The 25,660-nt window shown below is 42.9% G+C and overlaps 1 protein-coding gene across 1 annotated transcript in view; it reads right to left on the reverse strand.

Moving 5' to 3' along the window:
• Positions 1–22,568, reverse strand: part of SRP19 (signal recognition particle 19) — a 32,593-nt gene extending 10,025 nt beyond the window's left edge. Inside the window, exon 1 of the mRNA XM_029571593.1 lies at positions 22,421–22,568. Within this exon, the coding sequence (XP_029427453.1) occupies positions 22,421–22,458 (38 nt within the window). The 5' untranslated portion in view covers positions 22,459–22,568. The remainder of the gene's footprint in view (positions 1–22,420) is intronic.
• Between the last annotated feature and the right edge of the window lie 3,092 nt (positions 22,569–25,660).

Below are 25,660 nucleotides of genomic sequence, written 5' to 3' on the forward strand. Positions count from 1 at the left end.
TTGGGATAAGTCCAACAACATTGCACACCTGGATGAGTTAATGCTAGGCTATTCTTTATTAAAAAAAACTATTCAACTCTGGCAAGTTCCTTGGGGAGCTTTGCTGGACAATCTTCAAGTCATGCCACAGATTGGGGCTCTGACTGGGCCACTTAAGGACATTTATTTTTGTATTTCTTAGCCACTCTGCTGTAGCTCTGGCTACTTGCATTTGTCATGCTGACAGGATTCCTTTTTTTTTTTTGCAGAAGGCAGTAGGTTTCATGGACTTTTCCCCATTCATTGCCCTTTTCATCTTGGCAGTCCCTGCCAATGAGAAATCCCCATAACGATGCTGCCACCACGCTTCAAAGTAGTAATGGTATTCTCTGATGTGATCTGTTGGGTTTGCACTGAATGTAAGGCTTGCGTTCAGAACAAAAATTCTATTTTTGTTTTGTCAGATCACAAAACTGTTACGTGGCTACAGTATCAATTGAATACTCCTTTTACATACTTCAAATGGGATTCCAGGCAGGCTTCCTTGCCACCACCATACAGGTCAGATTTGTGGAGTATTTGGGATATTGCTGTCACATGCACACTTTGACCAGTCTTGGCCATGGAAGCCTGGAGCTCTTTCAAAGATGCCACTGGCCTCTTGGTTACCTTCCTCCGTCATCTCCTTGCTAGGTCATCCAGTTGGGAAGGATGGCCCGATCAAAACAGAACCTTGGTGCTATACACCTTCCATTTCTCCACAGCCTTGACCGTGCGCTGAGGGACTTTGCAATTTTTTTTTTTTTTATAATAAGTCTCAGATCTGTGCCATACCACAACCTTGTACAGGAGTTTTTTGGACAGCTCCTTAGCACTCATGCAGGTCAATGCAATATCACGTAAACATACTTAAAAAAAAAAAAAGCCTCCAGACTAGGCACATTTGCATATGCACTTCTCCTGGGAACTCTATGCAAAAGCAAATAAGATGCTACACTAAAAGGGACACAATGGTTAATTTGTGCGTCCCTAGCACTCTATCAGGTGCCCAGGAGATGTGGCTGTGTGCCCACAACAGCCTGGCCAGAGCTCCCTCCCCTCCCCCGGCTGGGCTGTTCCCAATTGGTCCTTTTCCCTGATCCCTATCAGTGAAAGGATCAGTCCCTTTTCATGTGACAGTGAATGGACCAATCGGCAGTAAGTGAAGGAGTGAATAGTAAGTGCCTGACACTTATTAATTTATTCATTTCACTTACTGTCACAACAGGGGCTCCAACTGAGCCAGACCTTGGGGATGCTGCTTTCTGTGGTCCCCCCTAATGAGGAACCAAAGAAAGTATGATTTTCTTTTGTTGAGCCCGGCATGATTCTGCTTTCCGTGGTTCCTACTACTTAGTATCCCAACGATACTAATAGGAAGAATCAGAGAAAGGGTTGAGTGTTTGAGGAGTCCTTGAGCGCAGCATTCTTTAACACCAGCTCCTGGGCAGGTGTTAAGTTTGCCATGGTAAAATTTTGGCCATGCAGCATTTTGGCATTGTGGGGTAATAGCTAATAGCCTCATAGATATGGAATTTGCACATGATGAGCACTATTAGCTATGCGCTTAATTGGAGGCGCTAATCCCCGTATTGCATCAGGGGTTATTTTAGTGCATCCTAAACATGTCCAATATTGTTACCCGGTGCGCTAGCTTGAGCACACTATATTGCCATAGGACTGTTAGTTGGGTCTTTGCTTTGATATACATTACTCAGACAGAACCAAGAGGAACTGCTGAATTTATCCCACCATATGAATCAGTACAAGTTAATACAGGTGGAGCCAATTCACTTTGTATGTCCTTCTGAAGGAGACTGGCTACACCAGAACTTTAAGAATTTAGGATACCCAAGTACAAGGGGTACTGACGTATGCATGTTTTATTTCTACCACATTTTCTAAAGAATTCTAGAATATATTTTCATTTGGCAGTTGTGGGCAAGGATGTGTAGAGAGTGGGGAAATTGAAGAAATGGATTTTACTTCGAGGCTTTAAAGCAACAAAAAAGTGAGCATTTTGGAAGGGGATGTAGATTTTCTAGAGATACTGTATTTTAGATATATTCAAGACCAACTTTTAGGGAACCCCCCCATATTACAAACGCTTCAAAGGTTAATTAATTGTCCTTTCAAGAACACAACATGGTTCTGGATGCATTTGAGAAAAGTTAAGTGTTTTGCAGCATTTGATCTTAAGTTGAAATAGATAAAAGATATGTAACAAAAATGTATGAACTGATCAACAGGTGTTTGCAGCACCAATTGTTTGCAACCATGATGTTTACAATACATGAATGTCAGTATATAAAAAATAAAGTAAACACATGAAAAATGGTAGACAGATTATATTTGAATGGCTGTTTATAGCGAAGATCTCGCTGGAGGCCAATAAGGCACATAGGGTTGCCTAAAAATGATGATCCATATAAAAGGTAGTTAATGAAATTTAAATTATTGTTAGAGTGTTATTTATAGAAAGGAGTCAAGATTGACAAATCTAAAGTCTCATGATGTATTCTTAGTCCTGAAAATTTTGCAAACATTTCTAATATGGATAGTATCACTGGCAAAGAGGCAATAGGTCTAGCTAAGAAAACTAAAAGATCACCGCCAAAAGAGCTAGCTTAGTTAACTGATCCTATAAAAATCCCACCACTTCAGGAGTTTTTAAATCAGTTTCCTTGCTAAAAAAATTCAATGTTAAAAAAAACCCCAGAAAGGTCAACCTTGTCTGCTCCCCCCGTTTAGTAAAAATTCCCCATGTATTAACTACTGCCTTAAGTCTAGCATAATAGGGCCGGTAAATCCAAACCTATTCCAAAAACCAACATAACCCCATAAAATGTAATTAAAAGCTCAGTATCAAGCATTCAAGCTTCCCTTTCTGGCCTTTTCAATTATTGCTGCTAGCTTTCTAACATTTACTACACGTCTCCCCTCCTTGGATATTATTTTGTAGCTTTTTCCTACCTTGTGCTTATCTATTTTGTATTTAAATTTCCTTAGAATGCCCTTTGGTCTTTGTTTTCACAGCTTGTTCTGGAATTAGGGGGGGTCTTTTACCCAGAAAAGCCGACCTTTAATGATTCACAGGTAGAGACCAATTGATAGGGCAATATCTCATCTGTGTAAACTTGGAGCTTCCACCAGCACAGAGGTTGAATTCTTATGCAAGCAATGTTTTTCAATTTTTAATTTAAAAAACATGTATAGAAATAATGAAATGTAACTTTTTGAAAATGTACTTTAAGAACATACTGGTTTGCAACACACACTGTCATTTGTAATCCACACAAATCTGACTTTAGGGGGTTGAATACTTTTGCAAGCCTCTATATAGACAAGGCATTCAAGGGTTGCAATGTGCCTAAAACTGTCTCATCATTTTGAAACTGAGCAATCATGATTAGCCAGCAAGAGGTCTACGGATGTTTTAAGTGGTTATGGATCCAGAAGTATCCCTTCTCAACTTGTATGTTGTTGCTACACACATACAAAAATTCTCATCATTTGGGCATTTTGTTACAATTCCAGATAAAGACAGAGACTGAAAAACTACTACTTGATAATTTCCTTTTCTTTAGTATAGGCAGGTAGATCCAGAACAAATGGGTTATGCACCTCTACCAGCAGACAGATGGAGCAAAGCTGACACCACAGTATATACACCCCTGCAGTGACATCAGCCTGCCAGTATTCTCTGCAAAAGCCAACTGTGGACAGACTAGCAAAAAACTTAAAACCATTCCAGCACTCAGCCAACAGGAAACACTGAGCTCAGACAAAGAATGTATTAACACTAGTCTAGGGACTGGATTAACATCATTAACCCCTGGAAACACACAGCTACACAGGAGGACAATAGTGCAACCGGCTGGCAGCCAAGGGTGGGAAGGTGGATCCACCTGTCTATACTAAAGAAAAGGAAGTTATCAGGTAAGTAGTAATATCTCATTTCTTAACATTTAGACATGTGGATCTAGAACAAGTGGGATGTCCCAAAGCTTTCCAGAACAGGGCGGGAGGCTGCCCACGATACAGTCAAAACTGCACATGCAGGTTAAAACAGCTATACAGTGCTCCAAATGGCAAGGGTAAAGGTTAATGGCTTTTATTTGGACTCTTTCAAGATCCAACAAGGAACTCAGCAAGGCTGCCCTTTATCCCCATTGCTTTTTGCCTTGTTTTTAGAACCCTTTGCTATGCGGATATGTAACTCTCCTGTAGTACAGGGGGTGGCAATGAGAGGGGTTGATTACAAAATGTCCTTTTGCAGACAACATTGTTTACATTGACCTTCCCAGAGGTGTTGCTGGCAGGAGCGGTGAATATTTTGCAAGAGTTTAGCAAAGTATCAGGATTCAAATTAAAACTAGAGAAATCTGAGCTGTTGAATGCTTTCAGCCCTGCTGATGTTTCTCTCTCGGCTGAAGCAAGCTTTTCCTTTCAGGTGGGCATCTCGGAAGATCGAATACCTTGGGGTTCATATTAGTAATAATTTAGATGCACTATTTAAACTTTATTATAAACTTCCTCTTATCAAAATCTTCCATGATTTGGACTCCTGGTCTGGCAGAATTGCTTCCATAAAAATGAATGCTTTGCCAAGAATTTGTTACCTATTTCAGTCCCTGCCTATTTATCTAACCTCAGCTATGTTAAAGCAGTGGCAACAGCGACTTTTTGCATTCGTCTGGAAGCGCAGATCCCCTAGAATTGCTAGGAATATCATGTACAGGCCAAATTGAAGGGGGGTTTAGGAGTACCTCACCTTGACTGGTACTATGCAGCAGCACAGCTCAGAGCAATATCTGATTGCAATAAAAAGGGAGAACCTAAGCCTTGGGTGATATTGGAACAAGCCATCGTTGGTAAAATGCCTTTATGGGCGATGCTATGGCAGGTACGGGAGAGTTGGCTACTACCACCTGAAGTTTACCCCCTGCTATAGCTACTTTGAGATTGAGCAAGACTGGTGGGTTCTTGGGAGTTTTTTGGGTTTTTTTTAGCTCTGCCATTCAGCATAATCTCTCCTTTCCAGTGGGGTGGATGCTACCTCATTCTTCTCATGGGCAGGGAAAGGGCTCACCCGAATTGGTCAGCTCTGGGAATCAGGCACCTTTTTAGCCTTTTCCACCCTTAAAGACAGGTTTCAATTACCCCCCATATCTCCAAATTCGCCGCTTCATGATAGTGGAGGGAATGGGAAAAACCAACAAAAAAAAACCAACTTATCCCTGGGTAGAACATAATTTGAATGCTGGTGTGATCAAGTCGATAGAATGACTGTCCTGATCTCCTGTTTATATAAGTATCTTAATGCAGACCTGGTGGATATGTCTGCATTTGTCAAAGCATGGGAGCAAGACCTGAATTGTTCTGTCAGAGGACAATGGGACAGTTTTGGTTTTTTGGGGTTTTTTTTTTTTTGTTTTTTTTTAATACTTAGGGTTCCTTTGCGGCTACACTGAGAATAGTTAAGATAGTTACCATGGCATCTCACACCCATAAGAATTCATAGGGCCTATCTTCAGAGGGATGATTTATGTTGGACAGGATGTGATAAGAGGGGTTCCTTTTTCCACATGTGGGGGGAGTGCCCTAAAATCTCAGTTTTGGGGGATAAATGAGTGTAGATATCTACACCTGAGTGTGTACTAAATTTACCTATCCAGCTCCATGCTGATAAAAGTAGCTTAGTCCACCTCATATTTATAACAGCACGCTGTGAGTTAGCAGCACATTGGAAATCCAGAGCTATCCCTTCAAAAAAAAAAAAAAGAGTCAGTCCTTTTGTGAATGGAGAAGATTTGCTCCCTTTATCAGCTATCAGTGTTAAAGAATCACAACATGGCTAGATTCCAGAGGATATGGGGCCCATTTATATCTTGGGCAAACCATAAGAAGCTTGGTTGATTCCCATACTATATTTGAGTATTTATAGTCTGGGATATGCTGCTGGAAACACCCAGGGCCTGATTCACTAATCTGTTTTCCCATACACAGAATGGGAAAAAAAGCTTTACTGAATTAAGCCCCCAATTTGCTCACAGCAGCATGAGCTTTGCGGGGAAACTCATTGCGTAGAGCCTGATGGTACTTGGTACTACTATGCAATGTGTTATTTAGATCACCTTTTTTGTGTGGGGGGAGGGGGGTTGTAGTATGATCATATGTTTAGATGAATAAGCTTCAGGGTTGTACCATATTGAGCTCAAAAGAGATACTGAAGTCATGTGGGGTTAAGAAATATTTATTATATTCTGTTATTTGTTTTCTTCTTGCAATAAAAATATAAGTTTACAAAAAAAAGTTGCATGTGCAAAGGCTGTATCCTCCTGGGCCTGCACATCCAGATAACACCTGGAAAAGGTGTGTAAAGGAGGAGGACCACGTCACAGCTCACCAAATGTAGACGGGAGACAATCTAGCTTCCACCCATGACACTGCCTGAGCTCTAATGGAATGAGCCCTCACCTGACTAGGCAATGGCTGCTCAGCATCCACATATGCTGCCATGACTACCTCCTTAATCCAGAGAGCTATTGTAGCCAGCGAAGTCGGCTCATCCCATTTACTTCCACGTGGTGGACAAACAGGCAATCTGTCTTCCTGAGAAGTTTAGAAACTTCCAGATACCTCAATACTTCTCTTGACATCCAAGGGTCACAACAGGTGATATTCCTCCGCATCTCTCCCTATCCAGGATCAGCAAGGAAACTGATTCAAGTGAAAATCCGAGATCACTTTTTAACAAAAAAGGAAGAACAGTACACACAGCTGTATCGCTCCCTGAGTCACTTGAAGGAATAGCTCCTGACAAGACAGAGCCTGCAGCTCTGATACTCTACATGCAGAACAAATTGCCACAAGAAACAGGTTTTCAAGGTCAATAACTGCAAGGAAAGATTCCGCATCGGTCAAAAAGTAAGGCATGCTAAGAAATCCAAAACCAGATTAAGACTCCACAACGGCACTGATAACGGCAAGAGAGAATAGATGTTTCACTCCTTTCAAGAAACGGGTCACATCTGGATGAGCCGACAAGGGTCCACCATTCACCTGACCCCTGAAACAGGCAAGAGCCGCTACCTGTACTTTTAAGGAATTAAAGGACCAACCCTTTATTCAATCTGTCCTGCAAAAATTCCAAAATGAGTGGGATCTTAACCGAACAAAGAACGACCCTGCAACCTGTCGCCATACCGCAAGCATTGCGTTGTCAGCTCCTAAGAGCAAACCCCCCACCCTTGGAGGCTTGCATCCGGCATGAGTACCAGCCAGTCCAGTGAGCTTAGAGAAGCTCCTTTTCTCAGATCTGCCTTTAACCACCACTACAGGTGAGTGCAGACCTCCATCAGCAGGTGAACCGAATCAAATAGTCTTGAGACCGTGGGCTCCAACAAGACAGCAGAGTGTGCTGAAGAGGATGCATGAGCCCTTGCCCCACTTCCAGGGTCACCGCCAGAGCACTTGTAGATAAACAATATGCCAGACAGCGTGGTCCTATCAATAAACACACCTGCGCCATCAACTTCTGAATACAACCCTCTGGCAGGAACATCCTACCCTGCTTCATGTCTAACTAAACACAGATACTCTAGTGAATGAGATGGCTGAAGACTGTTCATGGCCAGGTTCACCACCAAACTGAACTCCTGCAACAAGGAGATCAGCTTACATGACAGCAGCAGGCTCTCTTCCAGAGTCTTGGCCTGAATCAGTTACTCGCCCAAGTACATTGTACCAGAATTCCACTCTCTCAACTCTGCTGCCACCACCACCATAACATTGGAAAGTTCTAGGGCAGTGGCCAGACCAAAACAAAGGCAGCACTCAAAACGATGACATCCCAAAACTGCAAATAGAAAAAACTATGCTCTAGCCAGATGGGAATATGTAGGTATTCCTTGGATAGATCCAAGGATGTCAAACTCCCAACTGAAAGGCCACTATTACATAGCGCATGGTTTCCATGTGAAAACAAGTCACCCACAAATTATGGTTGAGATCCAGGATGGGACAAAAAGAGCCCTCCCTCCTTGGACACACCAAAATTAAAACGGAATATCTGCTTGTATTTCCTTGAGACATGTGCCTGGAACCACAGTCCTTAGACTGAGGAACCGACAATGTACACTCCACTGCCTCTCTTCTGCGGGAAGTGGAAGGGAGACACCATGAACATGTCCTGAGGAACACTGTGAAACTCCAGCACATATCTTGTATCCCCTCCAGGACCCAGTGGTCTAACATGATTTCAGCCCCCTATCTCCTGTTCCCAGGGGCAGGGTGACACCTTTGAGAGGCTTGTGGGTTCCACTAGCCGAGCCTGCGCTCTGAGCTGCCTTGGATGAAAGGAATGCCCTCAATGCTGCTCAGATTGTGCGTATAGGTAAGCATGCGCCTCAAAATAGATGCTGCTACCAACTGGGCACTCAAGCAGGCACCCAACTAAGCATCCAAAAACTTGGCTCACAGCTAGATGCATTTGCATGAACTGACAGTCCAGAAGAGGGCAGCCTAATGCGCAGGAAAAAGCACAAAAAACTCTGCTGCTGCCTACCATGCAGTGCACAGTGATAAACCTAAGAGTGGGGCCTAGCCCAAAAGGGCTGCTCAACTCACCAGGCTGCCCATGTTGCCTAAATTCCCTTGGAGGTGGGAACAAACATTGGATCGGCACGCTGGGCACAGAGATCGGAGGAAGGAGAAATCCTACAAAAAAAATCTTGTTATCTGAACTCAGCCCATTCTGGTCGAGAACAGAATCCATCTCCGGCTGCAGGGGAGAGGGCATATACAGTCACTACCACACCCGCTTGCCTTTCAGCTGTCTTTTACAGCTAAGTCAATGCTGGCTGAAAATTACCGGACCAAGGCACTCATGAGGGAAAATCCAATATATCACCTCAGGAATTCTCAACTGAGGGAGGAAACATATGTATCACCACAGGAGAGTGGGGCAAATTAATCTTATTTCTTCTTTTCTCCTGAAAACTTTAAGCAATCCTCAGTAGGGAGATCTCCAGCAGATGGTAGAAGTGTGAGAATACTGGCAGGCTGTCACTGCAGGAGTATGGTATATATTCTGGGATATATTTGATAGACTCAACCGTTATTTGTGAACCAACGAACTCAACAATATCTATTGTTATAATAATAATGTTAATAATGTTAATTATTTTTATACATTACTAAATTACATTATAATCTAAAAATTACATTATCTAAAAATTACATTATCTAAAAATTACATTAATGTTTATAATAATGTTAATTATTATTAATATAATGTTATAATATAATAATATCTATTGTTATAATAATAACCTGTCTGACTGTATTTGCGTGTGCCAGATTTTCTCCCGGACCGCGACGAAGAAAAGTTCACGTTCGCGAGGCTACATTGAAGTGTAACCGAAGACAATTTGGCACACGCAAATACAGTCAGACAGGTTCCTGAAGCAGCACAGGACGCGAAACGTGCACGTCTAACTGTACTCTGGACTGCATAAACTATTTGGAAGGGTTGTACCCTCCATGGACATTGATTCTCGAAAGGGAAGTATCTGTCAAAATTTTTACTTAAAAAGAAAAAAGAAAACAAAATAAGCAAAATACAAATTGAAAACACATGGGTAAAATAGTGACCAATGATTAAAGAGGATCCCTAATGCAGCTTGAGAGCAGATATTGCCGAAAAGCTTGCGGGATGGTATGAGAGTCACTTACTCATGATTTATGAATCGGTACCATTTACGTCTATTTGAAAAATTCTAATAACCTAACGTATTTAGATATATTCTGGGATGTCAGCTTTTCTCAATCTCTATCTGCTGTTAGAGGTGCATAACCCACATGTTCTGGATCCACCTGTCTAAACAATAAGAAAGCTGCAATTTTAGCATCAAAAGCATTAACTTTCTCTTAGTCAGTGATGCACTTGTTATAGAGTGGATCCACCTTCCTCATATCGCAATCAACACTTGAAACTTCAACAGCTGGGCAATTCAATCCCACAACAGAACAAAAATCAGAAGCATTGCTTTTTTGTTTAATTCCTTTTCTCAATCAATCCCCAACACAATGCAGAAGAGTTGTTAACAGTTAACCACATTCAATGCAGTTTCACACATGTGCATCCACAAATGCTTTGGAAGCCTTGTCAAAAGTATAATTTTGGCTGTTAGTACCTTCAACTTGGCTAGGTAAGTTTTTTTTCTGGTGCAATTTCCTTCCTCTTAGCTTCAACTTTCACCAAAGAGTGTTTAAAAATGAGGATCTTACTCCCCTGTTTCAGCATGCACTTATGTCCATGAAATTCAAAACATGTGCCATTATAGGCCTTGGACAGGATCCAGGTTTCCCATGAGGGCAGGTTTTCAGGATACCCATGACTATGCATGAGAGAGATTTGCATGTACTGCCTCCATCGTATGCAACTCTCATGCACAGTCATCAAGAATATCCTGAAAACCTGACCTGTTTGTGGATCTTGAGGACCAGAGTTGGCCATCCCTGCCTTATGGTGAACTCTCTCAAAACTTAATATTGGAATCTGTTCTGTCCAATTTAAGCACTATGAAAGTCAATTATACATTTAGCTTCCTATATATTCTGAGATGTACAGAACTTTTATATTGTTTTGACAATTAATTTAAGTCCTCTAATTTGTCTGCTGTGGTCTGTTCCAATGCTGTTGCCTTTAAATCCAGTGACTGCTCAACACTTTCATTAGATGCTATGCACATTTCCAGATCAGTAAGTTTTTCTGGCAATCTCTGTAAATTTCAAGTCCATAGATGCAATGACATCAGTAGAGTGTTCAGATGTCTCCAACTTAAGATCTATAGCAGCAATTATCACCTTGGAAACGTCTTGTACAAAGTGTCAGGGTATCAGGGCTAATTCTCTGCTCACTGCCTTCCACCATATTGAGCTCACTTATCTTCTGTTTGTCTCTCTTGTGCTTAATCGAAGTTATTACTCAATCATGCAAAATTGTGCGCAAGTTCTCACAGAACTCAGTTCTGAAATAAATGGGGGTAACAATTCACAAAAGAATCCGGTTTTAAATGGAACAAGTCCCCAAGTAGTCAGCATTCACATCTGCATCAGGTGACCCTTTGCTCTTGCCCCACCAATAAAGGCAAAATATACAAAGAATTAGGGTCCTGGGCACAGCTCAAACTGTGAGCTGCAGTTGGGCACCAGCTGCAGACGTTACATGAGTATTTATGCATCCAACTTGATGAGGGTTAATATCCAGTCACAGTTAACAAGTCTTCCTAAACTGCAAGTTTGTATTTTGTTACAAGTATTTATTGGTCAGACTAGCTGCATTATATCATAACATCCAACTCCATATAAATCTGTTCATACATTCAAATCATAACAGAGTATAGAGCAGTTCTATTCATACTTCATGAGTAGTACTTCCAGAATGCATTCAACACTTACAAAACATCAAGGAAGTAATTTAAGGAGGTTTTATACATGTTAATGGGCTTTCAAAAACTGCTTTTAATCCTTTTGAAAATACCTCCCAAGTCATTTCTTACAGAGTCAGTCATTCAGCTGCAGCTCTGGCCATAGTTTGAGACCTCCACAGTTAGTTCTGGATCTTTGCTTCTACTGGAATGGTACTGCAGTGCATACCTGGCACTTTGGATCAATTGAGAGGATAACTTAAGCTGGCATTTTTTTTAGAAGTACTTTTTTCATTACAAAGAACAGTATTCTGCACTAGGTGAAACATATGAATAAGCTGCCTCAAAACAGGTTTGATTAGTCTGCATACCTTCCTCAAAAATGCGACATTTTATTCTATCCATTTTCGGAGAGATACGCAGACAAGTCCACAAAAGATAAGAAGTTCCCCTGAGGCAGGTATGATATGCTGAAACGGTGCAGTGTCAGGAGAATTTGAAACACAGAATGCAGTGGGGAGAGATAAAATAGAATGCTGAGGCCAAATATGAAACAGTATAAGCTTAAAGTTAAATGAAGGAATGTTTCAACTTTAAAGAAGCTGCTTTAAGCATTATCTGCCATTACATGGCAGTCTTTTTAGTGGTGGATAAGTGCCAAGCATTTGTACTTTATTTTCTAAATTGATTTTGTTATAAAAGAACTTACTCAAGTATTATAGTTACATCTTTTGACCACAGATGAGCCTTAAGAAGTGTACCCTGTAAAGATTCTGCAAGAATATGCTTTCATTGTGATTGAAAGCAATACATTTTGTAGTCTATGACTATTAGTTGGCATTAACAAAACTATCCTAATATCTGCAAGTATAGTTAACTACTGCATTGTGTTTTTAAACAAGTATGTTAGGTGATGTGTAAATAGAAAGTCTGTCTATTTAGATACTCTTATACAATACTCAAAATGCAACAAATAATAAATTTGTGTATTTACTGTTTCTTTTGATATTTTGATTCATTGGATTTAAAACAGTATAGTAGTTTATGTAGTTTGTGGTGTGTGATTATTATAAAATTTTGTAATAAATCACTCAGGCTCCTTTTTATGCTTTAAGTGGAAGATGGTAAAAACTAAAATAGCTTACTAGCAAAGGTGGGGAAGGGAGAGTTGGGTTGCATATGGGAATTTTACATCTATCCAGCTTGAACTGTAAACTGGATGGGCCATTTTGGTTGAGCTCTGCTGCCATTTACTATCAGATCGATACTCTAAGACCGCGGTAGAAACAGTGCGGCAGTGTCAGGCGCACCCTCGTTCCCCGCACGCACAGTTCTCTTCACTTAGCGCTCGATACTCTTCTAATTGCATGCAAATGCATGCCGCGGCTGCGAAGCCTTAGGCAAGCGTTAGGCCCGCGCAACCCATTTTACTGTATAGAGCGCCTATACAGTATCCTGGGTTCGCGGGCCTAACGCTTCACGGTCGCGCTGGTATCTGTTATTTCAAATGTCATTTCAAATGACAGGTACCAGGAAGTGGACAGTTATGTTCTCCGATGCTCAGCAAACTTTCCCCCAGCCCCCGCTTACCTGCCCTGGCCCCGTCCGGTCTCTGGTGCAGCCCCAGTCTGGTCTCCTGCAGCCCCGTCCGGTCCCCTCCTCCCGAAGCAAAAAAACCAAAAAAAACCAAAACAAAACCGAAAAAGTAGCAAGGCTCGGGCCTGCTACGGTAGTCCCTTCTCCCTTCTCCTCTCCTCCCGATTTCGGCGCTCAAGGCAGCCGGGTGGGCGTGCATTCATCCAGGCAGAGGGAGCCGGTGGCGAAAACGGCCTCCGGCTCCCTCTGCCTGGATGAATGCACGGCCCCCGCCGGCAGTGAATGAACGCCCGTGCATTCATTTTAGCGCTCAAGGCAGTCACATGCCGTGACGTCACGGCATGTGCCTGGATGAATGCACGCCCACCCGGCCGCCTTGAGCGCCAAAATCGGGAGGAAGGGAGAAGGGACTACCGTAGCAGGCCCGAGCCTTGCTACTTTTTCGGGTTTTTTTTTTTTGCGCTTCGGGAGGAGGGGACAGGACTGGGGCTGCACCGGAGACCGGACGGGGCCTTGAACGCCGAAATCGGGAGGAGAGGAGAAGGGACTACCGTAGCAGGCCCGAGCCTTGCTACTTTTTCGGTTTTGTTTGTTTTTTTGCTTCGGGAGGACTGGGGCTGCACCGGAGACCGGACGGGGCCAGGGCAGGTAAGCAATGTTTTTACACTTTATTCCCGTTTTAATTTTCTAACACCACACTAACACCACGTAGAGGGTAGCGGTAAACTAACACGTTAAGGCCGCGGCAAAATAGCAGGTTACAAAGGAGATAATCTGAGCGCGCGTCACAGTATCGTAGGGGAATAGCTAATTCCTTCATTATACAGCTAATTCGTTCATTTACATATATACATGCTGCGTGCGGAAAGGGTAATGCGTCTGTTTTAAGAAGCGCTAAGGACGCGTGAAACTGGAGACTGTATCGCTGGATCGCTTTATGCGTCCGAATTGTGCGCTCCGAGCACGTTACAGACGGGAAATCTTCAACTGCACGTTACAGTATCGAGCTGTATATTAGTAAGAAACACCTTGCCCAACAGGATCTGTTTCTGGTGCCATCAGTTGAGGCTTCATGAAGCTATGGCATGCTGGAGTTTCAGCACAAGAGTCCAGCTGCAATTGCTGCTATGTTTATACTGGATTAGTTTTACTACCTTAAAATTTGAAAGATTATATATTATTTTTGTGTGTTTATATGCACTATATTGTATATAGATAAGCAAACAAATAGCAGTAGCCTACATTTATGCTGCATAATCTAATACACTAAGCAGCTTACAATATAACACTGAATCATAAAAAATAGACACTTGGACAGCCAACAAAAAAAACCCACTAATATTGTAAAAACAAGTAAAACAAAATAACCAAATAAAAAATGAAATAGACAAATCTACATAAAACACTAAGGAATTGTCAACATTAACCAAAAAGGACAAAATATGTTAATAACTGATCTTAGGACTGCAGAGATACAATGCTCACTGGTTAAAATAAATAAAACATTGTTCACAAAGGTGTTTAAAGAGCCTTCTTAAAGGTCTTAAAACATTGCTGAAGGTGCAGACTTTCAGGAAGCTAATTCCAAAATAGGTCCAACAGCAAGCAAGCTCTTCCTGAACTGTACCAACCATACATAAGAACATGCCATGCTGGGTCAGACCAAGGGTCCATCAAGCCCAGCATCCTGTTTCCAACAGAGGCCAAAACCAGGCCACAAGAACCTGGCAATTACCCAAACACTAAGAAGATCCCATGCTCCTGATGCAATTAATAGCAGTGGCTATTCCCTAAGTAAAATTGATTAATAGCCATTAATGGACTTCTCCTCCAAGAACTTATCCAAACCTTTTTTGAACCCAGCTACACTAACTGCACTAACCACATCCTCTAGCAACAAATTCCAGAGCTTTATTTTGCGTTGAGTGAAAGAATTTTCTCCGCTTAAATGTGCTACTTGCTAACTTCATGGAATGCCCCCTAGTCCTATTATTCGAAAGTGAAAATAACAGAGTCACATCTACTCGTTCAAGATTTCTCGTGATCTTAAAGACCTCTCTCATATCCCCCTCAGCCGTCTCTTCTCCAAGCTGAACAGCCCTAAACTCTTCAGCCTTTCCTCATAGGGAAGCTGTTCCATCCCCTTTATCATTTTGGTTGCCCTTCTCTGTACCTTCTCTATCGCAACTATATCTTTTTTGAGATGCGGTGACCAGAATTGTACACAGTATTCAAGATGTGGTCTCACCATGGAGTGACAGAGGCATTATGACATTTTCCGTTCTATTAACCATTCCCTTCCTAATAATTTCTACCATTCTATTTGCTTTTTTGACTGCTGCAGCACACTGAGCCGACGATTTTAAAGTATTATCCACTATGATGCCTAGAACTTTTTCCTGGGTGATAGCTCCTAATATGGAACATAACATCATGTAACTACAGCAACGGTTATTTTTCCCTATATGCAACACCTTGCACTTGTCCACATTAAATTTCATCTGCCATTTGGATGCCCAATCTTCAAGTCTTGCAAGGTCCTCCTGCAATGTATCAGTCTGCTTGTGATTTAACTACTCTGAATAATTTTGTATCACACACACACCTCATCTACCGGTTCACCTTTATCCACATGTTTATTAACCCCCTTCAAAAAAATGAAGCAGATTTGTTAGGCAAGACTTCCCTTGGGTAAATCCATGTTGACTATGTTCCATTAAACTATGTCTTTCTATATGCTTTACAATTTTGTTCTTGAGAATAGTTTCTATTTTTCCCGGCACTGAAGTCAGAGGTCTATAGTTACCCGGATCACCCCTGGAGCCTTTTTTAAATATTGGGGTTACATTGGCCACCCTCCAGTCCTCAGGTACAATGGATGATTTTAATGATAGGTTACAAATTTTAACTAATAGATCAGAAATTTCATTTTTTAGTTCCTTCAGAACCCTAGGATGCATACCATCCGGTCCAGGTGATTTTCTACTCTTTAGTTTGTCAATCTGGCCTACTATATCTTCCAGGTTCACAGTGATTTCGTTCAGTTCGTCTGACTCATCACCCCTGAAAACCATCTCCGGAACTGGTATCTCCCCAGCATCCTCATTAGTAAACACGGAGGCAAAGAATTCATTTAGTCTTTCTGCAATGGCCTTATCTTCCCTAAGAGCTCCTTTAACCCTCTCTGTCATCTAATGGTCCAACTGACTCCCTCAGGTTTCTTGCTTTGGATATATTTAAAAAAGTTTTTATTATGAGTTTTTGCCTCTATGGCCAATTTCATTTCAAATTCTCTCTTCGCCTGTCTTGTTTTACACTTAACTTGACAATGCTTATGTTTTATCCTATTTTCTTCAGATGGATCCTTCTTCCAATTTTGAAGGATTTTTTTTTGGCTAAAATAGCCTCTTTCACCTCACCTTTTAACCATGACGGTAATCGTTTTGCCTTCCTTCCACCTTTAATGCGCGGAATACATATGGACTGCGCCTCTAGGATTGTATTTTTAAACAATGTCCATGCCTGTTGAACACTTAACCTTTGCAGCTGCACCTTTCAGTTTTTTTCTATTTTTCTCATTTTATCAAAGTTTCCCTTTTTAAAATTTAGTGTTAGATCTGCAGGTTTACTTATTGTCCCCCTTCCAGTTATTAGCTTAAATTTGATCATGTTATGATCACTGTTGCCAAGTGGCCCCACCATGTTACCTCTCTCACCAAGTCCTGCGTTCCACTAAGAATTAAATCTAAAATAGCTCCCTCTCTTGTTGGTTCTTGAACCAATTGCTCCCTGAAGCAATCATTTATTACATCCAGGAACTTAATGACTAACTGTAGGTACATCCAAAAGACCTCACAGCCAATTTGGGCTGTCCTTTGGACTGGAAAGGTGGTGTATAAGTAGAAATAGCGATCAAGGTTGTAAAACATGTGTCCATAAGTGTTTGTCAGTTAAAGCTTGCATATGTGTGTGTGTATATATAGCTTGCTCCTCACTGACTCATCACTATGTTTTATTTAAAAATTAGCTGAATGACTTTTTATGATTTATATTCCACTTTTTCAGCACTTCAAAGTGGATTACATTCAAATACATTCAGTTTGTACCTGAGGCAATGAAGGGTAAAGTGACTTGCCCAAGGTCACAAGGAGCAACAGTGGGACTTGAACCCTGGTCTCCTACTTCATAGCCCACTGCTCTAACCACTAGGCTACACCTCCACTTATTTTCCACCATTGTTGCCATGCCTACACACAACCCCTTTTATGTTACTACAGGGCTGATGTAATAAAACCTGTGCTAAAACTGGAGTTGTTTTAGCATGGGTATTTAGTACAAGCATTAAAAACAGAGGTCTCCACCCGATACAGTAAGCAAATGGGATGCAAAACACGAGGGAAAAAGCCACACAAATGCATGTTAACATGAAAAATCCACACTAATACACGGGTCAATACAGTAAGGCCGTGTTAGAAAGAGTGCGGCAGTGCCGGGTACACCCTCGTTTGCCCCACGCACTGTTCTGATCACATAGCGCTCGATACTCTATTTAAATTGCTTGCAAATGCAAGCCGCGTATGCAAAGCGTTAGGGGAAGCGTTAGGCCCGCGCAACCCATTTTACTGTATAGGCGCTTAATACAGCGCCTATACAGTATCCTGGGTGCGCTGGTGCCTGTCATTTCAAATGACATTTGAAATGACAGGCACCAGGAAGTGGATCCCAACTTTAACCCAGGAAAACCTAAAAACCGAAAATCCCCTCCTCCCGAAGCGGCTCGATATGTGCCAACTTACCTTTTGTTGCTTTTCAGCCCCTTCCCTTCTCTGCCGCCCAAATCGACGGGCGCTCCGGCCAATGAAAGCACATAGACGGGCACGCGTGACGCATGCCGTGTTGTCACGCGCCACGCACGCACGTGATGTCACGGCGTGCATCACGCGCGCCCGTCTATGTGCTTTCATTGGCCGGAGTGCTCCGGCCAACAAAAGAAGGCTTCGCTTCGCTCGTGCCAGAGAGGGCAGTTCACGCCAAGCCAGGAGAACCGGGACCTGCGCGTGGGGGGGGGGGGGGGGGGGGGGGGGGGGGGGAGGGACACTGCAAGCCGGATGGAGCCCTAGCTGTTGTACTGCTGTTGCCGAGCCAGGAGAACCGGGACCTGCGCGGGGGGGGGGGGGGGGGGGGGGGGGGGACCGCTGCGAGCCGCTTTCGCCGCCAGCTGCCCCCTCCGGAGGGCGGCAGAGAAGGGAAGGGGCTGAAAAGCAACAAAAGGTAAGAAAACACAAAGTAATGTCGAGTCGCTTCGGGAGGAGGGTATTTTAGGTTTTTAGAGGTTTCCTTTTGGGGGGAAAATTTGCCGTCTACCATTACCCCTGCCTCTAACGCAGGGGTAAGGGTAGGCGGTAAGTTAGCAGGTTAAACGCGGGGCAAAATGGCAGGGTAAAATAGCGATAGTCAGGGCGCACGTTACTGTATGGGAGGTAATAGCTAATTCGATCGTTTACATCTGATATACATGCCGCGTGCGGAAGGGGTTACCCGGGGATTTAAAGAGGCGGAAAGGATGGGTTAAAGGGGATAGTGTATTGCAGGAAGGGCTAACGCGGCCGGAAAGTGAGTAGAAAGCGGGTTAGGAGCGGGGTAACCGCGGCCCCACTTTACTGTATCGAGCTGACAGAAAAGAGGTAAAAACAGGTGTAAAGAGGTAATTGCTTTAAGCTGGAAGGTGTGCGGCCAAATGATTTTATTTGCAAGTCTGGTGCTAGGATTCCTGATTTGGGCACAATCTTGCATGCAAGGCCATTTAGGTAAGGCAAGCCAAGTGAAATAAAATGTAAGCTCTCCTAGGCAAGCACCTACAGCCAAACAGGGATGCTGTGCATCTCCAATAGCTGTAGTTACCCATTCTAGAGCGTTTACCCTTTGCTTTTAGTTGGCATGCCTTGCCCAAGCAGCCTTGCATGTGAGATTGTGCCCAAGTTGGGATGCCCAGTGCTAATCTTTGCAAGGCCATTTTGTCACACTTCTTCCAACTTCAAGCACTTATCTCCTTACTCCTGTTTTAAAACACTAACATACATTGTGGATTTTCAGGTTAACTCCTTGACCTGAGGTGGAGTAAGTTATAAAGAATAAAATCTCAAAATTTAGACAGACATGGTTGAATGGGATACAGCCAGCATGGGTTTACCCAAGGGAAGTCTTGCCACACAGATCACCTACAATTTCTTGAAGGGGTGAATAAACACAGACAAAGGTGAACCAGTAGATATGGTCTATGTGGATTTTCAGAAGGCGTTCAACAAAGTCCCTCATGAGAGGCTTCTAAGAAAACTAAAAAGTCAAGGGATAGGTGGCAATGTCCTTTTGTGGCTTGCAAACTGGTTAAAAGACAGGAAACAGTAGCATTAATTGGTCTATTTTCACAGTGGAAAAAGGTAAACAGTGGAGTGCTTCAGGGATCTGTACTTGGACTGGTGCTTTTTAATATATTTATAAATGAGCTGGAAAGGGATACAACAAGCGATGTGATCAAATTTTCAGATGATACAAAATTATGCAGAGCAGTTAAATCTCAAGCGGATTGTGATAAACTACAGGAGGACCTTGTGAGGTTGGAAGACTGCATACAAATGGCAAATGAAATTTAGCTGGACAAGAGGTGATGCATACAGGGAAAAATAACCCTTGCTATAGCTATACAATGTTAGGTTCCATATTAGGAGCTACCACCCAGGAACGAGATCTAGGCATCATAGTGGATAATAATTTGAAATCAATTGGCTCAATGTACTGTGGCAGTCAAAAATGTTTAGGAAAGTGCGTGGCAAATAAATATGTGGATGTCATAATGCCTCTGCATTGCTCCATGGTGACACCGCATCTTGAATACTGTGCAATTTTAATTGCTGCATTGGAGAAAGTACAGAGAAGGGTGACCAAAATGATAAAGTGTATGGACAGTTCCTCTCCAAGGAAAAGCTAAAGAGGTTAGGGCTATTCAGCTTGGAGAAGAGAAGGCTGAGGGGGGATACGATAGAAGTCTACAAAACCATGAAAGGACTTGAACAGGTAAATGTAAATTGGTTATTTATTCTGATAACAGAAGGACAAGGGAGCACTCCATGAAGTTAGCAAGAGGCTCATTTAAAACTTGTCTGAGAAAATTCTCACTCCATGCATAGTTAAGCTCTGGAATTCATTGCCACTGGATGTTGTTACAGCAGTCAGTGTAACTGGGTTTGAAAAAGGTTTGGTTAAGTTCTTACAGAAGTCCAAAACTGCTATCAACCAATAAGGAATAGTAGCTTGGTATCTATTTAATGTTTGGGTATTTGCCAGGTACTTGTAACGGCCACTGTTTGACACAGAAAGCTGGGCTTGATGGACCCTTGGTCTGACCCAGTATGGCATGTCTTATGTTCATTTCTGGTGGCCTCAATATTCTATTACTGTGCCCATATGGTAGCTGGTTTTTTTTAATCACACTGGCCACAGCAAGTTTACTCCATTTCAGACCAAAAAATGAGTTCTATTTCTACCATAAGCTCTCTTGGGTTTGCACCCACAGCTATACAAAACATAAGCTCTCTGGAACTGGTACCTTCAGCTAAACAGTATGCATTATAGCATCCTTTTCAGCTATAGATGCCCCTCCCCCCGCCCCGCTGAGAGTTTAGGCTTTAAGCTAGCTGTAGGCTCCCACCCAAAAGAGCTTATGCTTTGATTTTACATTGCCAAAATGGCCTTGGTTGCAAGAATTTGCACTCTGGAATGCACACTTACAGCTAGTTGAACAAAGTGTAAACTCCCTGGGGTGGGCAGCTACAATTAAAATAGTACACCAAAGTCAGGATGCACAGCTCTGGTGTACTATTTACCTGTAGTTGCCCACCTCAAGAGCTTACACTGGAAGTTAAACTCCCAGGACTGAGAGAGTAAATCTGCACTTCTAATGACCAAATTGTTCTAGTGCTTCTGTCTTACTGGATACAGCAGCTAGACACTACCACAATGGGCACAGCAACAGTATAAAATGGCCATCAGAAATGTGAGGTAAGTTTTATGCCTGCTCAAACCAGGAGCTAAATTTCCAGCTGAGAAGGGTGTAGATAAGAATGCCTTGCTCAGTGAGTGGTGTGCATAGAGATGTAGTAGAGAACTATTAAAGGAAAGGAAATTAGGAACTGCAGGGCAAGTGCACTTGTAGGCGAGTAAGAGAAATCTGAACAGTGTGTAGAAGTGATGGATAGGGAATCAAAGTAGGGGCTAATATAATAAGGCTCGCTAACATTAATCATGTTTTTACCCATTTTAGCATACATTTTTCTAGAGTAAGTTAACTCTGGTATTTAACAGGGGTTTTAATTCCTAAAAATGCATGCTAAAACAGAAATAAAAGCCAGTGCTAAAATTAGCATGGGTGCATGCAAATCCCATATAAAAGAATGCATTAGCTATTCCCCAGAATGCCATGAGGTATGTTAAAGGACAAAGGACTTAATGAATTTTTTGGGGTTTCCACCTTGCTGTACTGTATGTTTAGAATTGTTTTCCCAAATTGAGATATTGTGCTCTCACACCTTATTCAAAGCCAGCCTAAAAATTCAGCTTTTTTGAGGCTGCTTTTAAAATCTAAACATCATCCATATCTTTGTTTAACTACCAAAGACTTATCTGTCCTATTTATGCCTTGAACAGACTAAGCTCTACAGAGAAGGAATGGCCTTTTAAACCTAATTGCACAGTGCTACATCCATAACGTATGAATGATACATCTAATGGCACTAAAACAGTTATATAAGCAATAACTTATAGCTACAGACAAGAAAAAAAAAAAGCACCCTAATGAGCTCCATTCGGATATCCACCTCACCATCGCTCCAGTAACAAGACGCATAGAGCCACCGCCCAGCAAAGGCAAAAAGGGTCGGCACCGAGCTGCGTTCAGCTGTTCCGGCTTGCCCCCTAAATCAGCGCTTACCATTTAATCCACACACCACGGCTCTAGGGGAGGGCTGGGCACGTCAGGACTCTTCCCAAGGAGTAAACCTCGTATCAGCTTTATGCAGATCACCCATTTCAATGGGCCCAGCTCAGCACTCCAAGAGACTCTCTCCCAGAATGACTCTCCTCCCCAGGAACCTACTATACGCCGGCGACGGCTCAGCCTCAAAGAACGACAAGAGGTCGCGGCCTATTCTCTCCCGGTTCCACCATAAGCAAGGGTCCAAGGGAGAGCCCCGGGGACCAGCACAGAGTTGACACCGAACTCCCATAACGAAACCCGAGAAGCACCACCATCCTCGCGGCCTCTCCCCATCTCTCTCTCTCTCAAGCTGGAGTTTTGCGAAGAGCGAGGACCACCTTACCGAGCCCGCTCCACCGGAGAGTCAGACAGATGCGCCATGGCGACGACTCCCCGCCACTTTCTGCAGCCGCTTCCGGCCTGACCTCCGGAAATCCCACCTCACGTCCGAGGCGCACGTCTGACGGAGCCCGAAATAACCAGCAGCTCGCCGTTTGATTGGTGGCCATGGGAGGCTCGGTCGTATTGCGTCGTGACGTTTCGCTGCGTGAGTTCCGTCAGTGACACGTCTCTGCTGTGTCAGTGCAGGGGGGTAAGCGAGGTTTCAGTGCAGGGTGTCACGGTTTTGTCTTCACAGCTGGATGGGGGGCTGTGTGTCATACCCCATACCCGGCCTTTTTCTAAATCCACCCCCCCGAGAAACGTTGGGCTTCTTTTCCTCCTTCCACCTTTGCACTGAGCAAGGAGACTCAGTTTTGCAGGTGCATGGGCACTCACCGGCAGATGAGCAGGTAGTGCACGAGCTCTTTTTGAATAAGGAATAGGAGAGGTGATGCTGACACTGGCAGCATTGTAAATTACATGAATCATCGTAGAAGCCTCATATCGAGTAGGAAGGTTAAAGGCACTGCATGCCAGAACAAGGATTCTCGCTTAGCCGGAAACCTTCCGAATATCAACTCAGGTGACATGAAGGTAACCAGTCCCTATCATAAACTAACAGGAAAATCGCACAGTATGCTTAGTGGGTTTGGGGAGCCAACCCAATCAAGCTTCACTCTTCAGCTTCCACGGACAGATTATTACTTTACTTTTACCGTTGTCATTCATTCTTACATTCATAGTGTAAATTATAGGATATTATTCATTCCCAGGCCAACCAATAAAATCTTGACAGACAGGCAGCAGTAAAGGAGAAAACAATAAAAACAGTACTAGCAGCAAAAGTGTTAAGCCTAAGGGACTATTTTCTACCCTGTATGGAAAAAGAGATTATCAAGTAATAAGAGATATAAATAGAGAAAATGTGGCTTAAAGATACAAAAAATTTCCTAATTGTTTGATACCATTCACCTGATTAAAAAAAACTTCCAAACTCATCTCACTAGCAGGCCAATACAGTACAGTGCGGAGCGCACTGTTAACCCGCGATTGGACGCGCATTTTGGATGCGCTAGCTTTACCCCTTATTCAGTAAGGTAATAGTGTGTTCCCCCCCCCGCACCTAATAGCGCCCGCAACATGCAAATGCATGTTGATGGCCCTATTAGTTATTCCCACGAGATTCAGAAAGCAAGCCGAGCCACACATTTTACTTTCAGAAATTAGCGCCTACCCAAAGGTAGGCGTTAATTTCTGCCGGCACCGGGAAAGTGCACAGAAAAGCAGTATTTACTGCTTTTCTGTGCACCCTCTGACTTAATATCAAGGTGATATTAAGTCAGAGGTCCCGAAAGTTTAAAAAAGTTTTAAAAAAAAATTGAAAATCGGCCCACGGGTTGAAAACCAGACGCTCAATTTTGCCGGGGTCCGGTTTCCGAACCCGTGGCTATCAGCATGCTCGAGAACCGACACTGGCAAAATTGAGTGTTGGCTGTCAAACCCGCTGACAGCCACCGCTCCTGTCCAAAAAGAGGTGCTAGGGATGCGCTAGTGTCCCTAGCGCCTCTTTTTACCGCCAGCCCTAATTTAAATATTTTAGTTTACTGAATCGCACGCACAGGACACTGGCCTGTGCGCTCTCCCACAAACTTTGCTGTATCGGCCTGTATGTTGTGCCACACCAGCTTCAGAAACAAGCTATTTAGCACAATACAAGCGTTAAGAAGAGCAGTAGCAATTTGGGAGATTGCGCTCACTCAACATACTTAGGAATACTTATGCACACCAGTGAGTGGGGCAGATGAAGAAAAATGTGCATTTCAACATGAGACACACCACATGTGATGTCTCTTATGGTATAAGAGAAAGTCCCAAGAAGCACAGTACTTCTGCCTACTCCAGCTGGAGGGAATCTCTTTATCCACATACTATAGAAACTTATTAGAGAGCATTGGGGTGAAAAAAAAAATATTTAAAAAACTAGAGTACCAGCCAAAACTATTTAGGAGCCCAGGGAAAATAAAATATTTCCCTTATTTAATGGAGAAGACATTCAAACTGGCTACTGCTATCACACATTCTGAGGTGGGGTTGGAGGTAGGCAAGTTGGTTGGCCTACTTTGGCAGCAGGGCTGTCTAGTGTGAAAGAAGTGGCTGATTAAAGACAGGCTGGCTGGGGGAGTGGCACTATGGCTGGTTGTGTGGGCAAGTTGATTGATTGGCAGGAATGGCCAAGTAAGATGGCAGGCTTGCAAGCTTGTGGAGATCGAAGGGGGGCTGGATGTGAGTGGGAGAGGGCATGCAAGATTGAGAATGAAAGAGGCTAGAGAGGGAGTGGACATGTGAGAGAGAGCAGAATAAGATTAGGAGTAAGAACCCTTACCTCATTGCCAATTTTTCATTAACATTATCACCGTACATTCAATCGGCTTGGCTTGCTATCTGATAATTGTATTTGGGAATGCACCCACAATCTTCTGTCTTTCTCAGTCCTCCCTGGAAAAGCTGATGCTGGTACCGAGCTGCTTTCTAGGAGTTTGAGCTGCACTGGTGCCTCTACTCTCATGTTGATCTCACAGACTAAGTCTTGCAAGAGTACAGCCATCCGCATGACTCAAATCGACAGAGAACTGCATGGGTGTCAGCATCAACTATTTCATCTAGGGATGGCTAAATAGTGAAGATTCCCACTGAAAGAAGTTGATAGGGTCAGGGCAGGGTGGCCCACCCCATTCTGATGCCTATGTTTAATTGCATAAGTAAGGTATCAGTAGGAAAAAGGAGGTATTATTGGCCTAGTATAGATTTCTAGTGAGACCCCCAGCTTGAGTATTGTATAGAGTTCTGGAGGGCCTCCCTTCATAAAGGCATTGAGAGGACCGACAAAACAGACCTTACATTGAAAGGCTCAAAAGACCTAAAATGGAGATGTTGAGAAAAAGGGGGACTGTTTCATATGTAGAAATAAAGACAGCTGAAAACTGCTAGTGAATGAGTGCTATGTTGTATTATCCAGCAAGGAACACACAAGATTAACGTAACAACGAGAAGTAGAAACCTGAAATGTAACAATCAACACAAGGTGGCATCAACCTATAAGTTAATGGCTGTAATATCACCTTTTTCTTTGTTCAGTATATGCACAACTTTCTATTATAAAATGTCCTTCAGATTAAGTCTCTTGAGCATCGACCACTGTGAG

The sequence above is a fragment of the Rhinatrema bivittatum genome, chromosome 1 (assembly GCF_901001135.1).
Source record: "Rhinatrema bivittatum chromosome 1, aRhiBiv1.1, whole genome shotgun sequence".
Lineage (NCBI taxonomy): Eukaryota > Metazoa > Chordata > Amphibia > Gymnophiona > Rhinatrematidae > Rhinatrema > Rhinatrema bivittatum.